The 2,793-nt window shown below is 30.9% G+C and overlaps 1 protein-coding gene across 1 annotated transcript; it reads right to left on the bottom strand.

The window, feature by feature from the left end:
- Nucleotides 1-6: 6 nt before the first annotated feature.
- LOC106879113 (glutamate--cysteine ligase) lies at nucleotides 7-2,556 on the bottom strand. The gene is made up of 3 exons (XM_014928552.2): nucleotides 2,496-2,556; nucleotides 1,858-1,975; nucleotides 7-1,428 (listed from the first exon to the last, which is right to left on the bottom strand). Exons 1-3 carry the CDS (start codon nucleotides 2,523-2,525, stop codon nucleotides 1,265-1,267), a joined length of 312 nt encoding a protein of 103 aa, XP_014784038.1. The 5' UTR covers nucleotides 2,526-2,556; the 3' UTR covers nucleotides 7-1,264.
- Between the last annotated feature and the right edge of the window lie 237 nt (nucleotides 2,557-2,793).

The following is a 2,793-nucleotide window of genomic DNA, read 5'->3' as shown; positions in this document are numbered from 1 at the left end:
AAGCCTTGTGAGTTAATTTGGTATATGGAAACTGAAAGGAGCCTACATGTGGACAGTTGGCCGTTTCTTTTTTGTATTGTTCTTCCTTTTTCTTTTGGACTTTCCTATGTCCCCTGTTTCCCAAGAAAAGGTTTACTCAAAACGTAAAACAACCACTCTTTCCTTCTCTGAGCGTCTTGTTAATACTTTGCATGTACCACGTCCTTGCGTTGTTGTTTTTTTCTTTTTACCTTTTTCTCCATTTTTTGGATTAACTATATGTGTGTCTGTGTTTGCACCCCACCCCACCATCACCTGGCAACTAGTGTTGGTGTGTTTACGTCCCCGTAACTTAATAGTTTGGCAAAAAGTGCCTTAAAAAGAAAATAAGTCCTGGCATTGATTAGTTTGACTAAAATTCCTCAACCTGCTGTTCCATCAAGGCTACAATCTAATGGACTGAAACAAGTAAGATAAAAGTTATATTATAGTTATGTAGGTTATATATTATGTGTAGGACATACCTACAAAACTGTGCCCACCACCAACTTTCTTTCCTCATAGCTTCCAGTAAAATCGATATTTGTCAATGAAATTTTCTACAATTATGCTTCAGGCTGTGTAGATTATTATTCGATTGGATTTTGTTGTAAAAAAATATTTTTTCCAGGGGTGAGAAGTTTCGGAAAATTCACACGAGTCAACTTTTCTTCTACATAACTTTCAGAAAAATGGATGTTTTTAATGAAAATTTCTACAAATACATTTCAGATGGTGTAGATTATGCTTACATCAAAATTTAATGTGAAAAATAAAATTGCTGGGCATGTACACATACAGACTAACATATATCACAATATTTGTTAGAAATTTCAAGTTTCATTTTGTAGATGTGTAATGTGTGTCAGTATGTTTGCGTGCAAGTCCACCATCTTTTTCATTTTAAATTCTTATATAATTGTAATCTACATTATGTGGAAGGAAATTTGGAGGAAATTTCATTCAAGAATACTCATTTTTCTGAAAGTTATGAGGAAAAATGTCTTGTGTGAATTTTCTGAAACTCCTCTCCTCACCTTCAGAAAGATTTTGTTTTCACATCAAATTCTGATATAATCATAATCTGCAGCATCTGAAGCGTATTTGTAGAAAATGTTGCTAAAAGAATATCCATTGTTCTAGAAGTTATCAGGAGACAAAGTTGTGGGTGGGGACACAGTTTTGTAGGTTAAGCTGTGTGTAGCTCGTAACTGATTATATTTCAGATGAAGTTGTCGGAATTTTGTTAACTCTTGATAAACGCTTGTGGAAGTCCTTCATTGTTGACAATGCTTTCACATTCCACAATAAAATCATAAGTGATTCTGTCACTGACAACAGAATCATTCTTGTACTCTTCATGATTTCTAACAAATTGCCTTGTCCATTGGGCCATTGTCATTATCTTTCCTATAAAACAAATTGAAATAATAAATGGTTTATTATTTATTTTATATGGAAATTCTTTGCTGTATTCTGTAACAATATCCTATCCCCATGATCTGATGTACAAACAGATACAGATAAAGCTTTATCTCTTTCTTTTCTTTATTAATTTTAGCTGTGATAATTGTTTTGAAAATCTTGTTTAAAACCAAACTATGGTAGAATGATTTAACCACAAGACATAATTTGGAAGGAATACTATTCACACATGCATATACACACATTGTCTTTCATATAAGTGTTAAGTGTTTGGAGTGTGATATTTTATTAATAATAGAGGTTACAGGGATAAAATACAGCTTAACATTATATTTTATAATTGAAAAAGAAAGAAACAGGTAAATGTTGTATATTTAAAGTAACATTACTTTTGAGGGAAATGAATAATCTCACCTGCAGCTTTGTCTGAGATGTATTTCAAGTATTGCATTATTTTAGGTCTTTTACTGAAATCGTAGTCGATATAATCAACATATTTGTGTATGAGAGGAATTAAACCAGGGAAATCATCCTGTTGAGAATAGAATCAAAATTATTGAAAATAGTTTGAGTTTTCTGTCCCGCAGATTAGAAATTGATTGAGATGTTGACCAAATGGTTATTGATATTTTTGTGGTAAAAGAATGGAGAAAGATATGTAAAGAATTTAAATATTCTTCTTGTGATAAAAATCCTCTGTATGTATGTTCATATTACGTGACACTATTCATACACAAAAGTATAAACAAACACAGTGAAGCATACACAAACTACACATAAGTATTCAATGTATATTAGAGGCAGCAAAATTCATTACTCTGTGTATATGAACACATACATAAATTGAATTAGCAGATATGTACTATTTTAAAGCACAAACAGGTTAAGTGATTTTAAGTTTGAACTTTGTTCAGTATCTATGCAAGAGTAATTAGAACCACATTTTTTTTAATATTGCTCCTGATAATTTTTGTTTCTGAATATCATTATTTATGATGTTTATATTCTAAATTTTAAAAAATTGTTTCCAATTTATTAAAAATATTTTTTACCTTTCCATTCATGATTTCATTTAAAGTCATCAAAGTGTAAATATCATGAGTTAGTTCAGCAGATTCTGACAGGAAATAAAACAATTATAGATTTAGTACAATAAATATATGTGCTATGGAGTGTGACAGGAAAACTACTCAGCATGATTATGATGCAAAAACACATAACTTAGATCACGTATTAAGGTCATCGCTACAGATTTTCTATAGATGACCTTAGCACGCAATTTAAGTACACTGCTAACACAGTATTACATGGTATTGACTTATAAAAACGTTTAATATACTTTGTAGCATA

Source organism: Octopus bimaculoides, chromosome 30 (genome assembly GCF_001194135.2).
Source record: "Octopus bimaculoides isolate UCB-OBI-ISO-001 chromosome 30, ASM119413v2, whole genome shotgun sequence".
NCBI lineage: Eukaryota > Metazoa > Mollusca > Cephalopoda > Octopoda > Octopodidae > Octopus > Octopus bimaculoides.
This window is presented reverse-complemented; position numbering and strand designations above follow the sequence as displayed.

Bases quoted from the DNA above. Each gene is read 5' to 3' on its own strand.
- LOC106879113 (XM_014928552.2), bottom strand. From the start codon at position 2,525: ATGACTTTAAATGAAATCATGAATGGAAAG. The intron at 1,976-2,495 runs GTAAAAAATATT...TATTCTCAACAG, and splicing joins ATGAAATCATGAATGGAAAG to GATGATTTCCCTGGTTTAAT. The intron at 1,429-1,857 runs GTGAGATTATTC...TTTGTTTTATAG, and splicing joins CATCTCAGACAAAGCTGCAG to GAAAGATAATGACAATGGCC.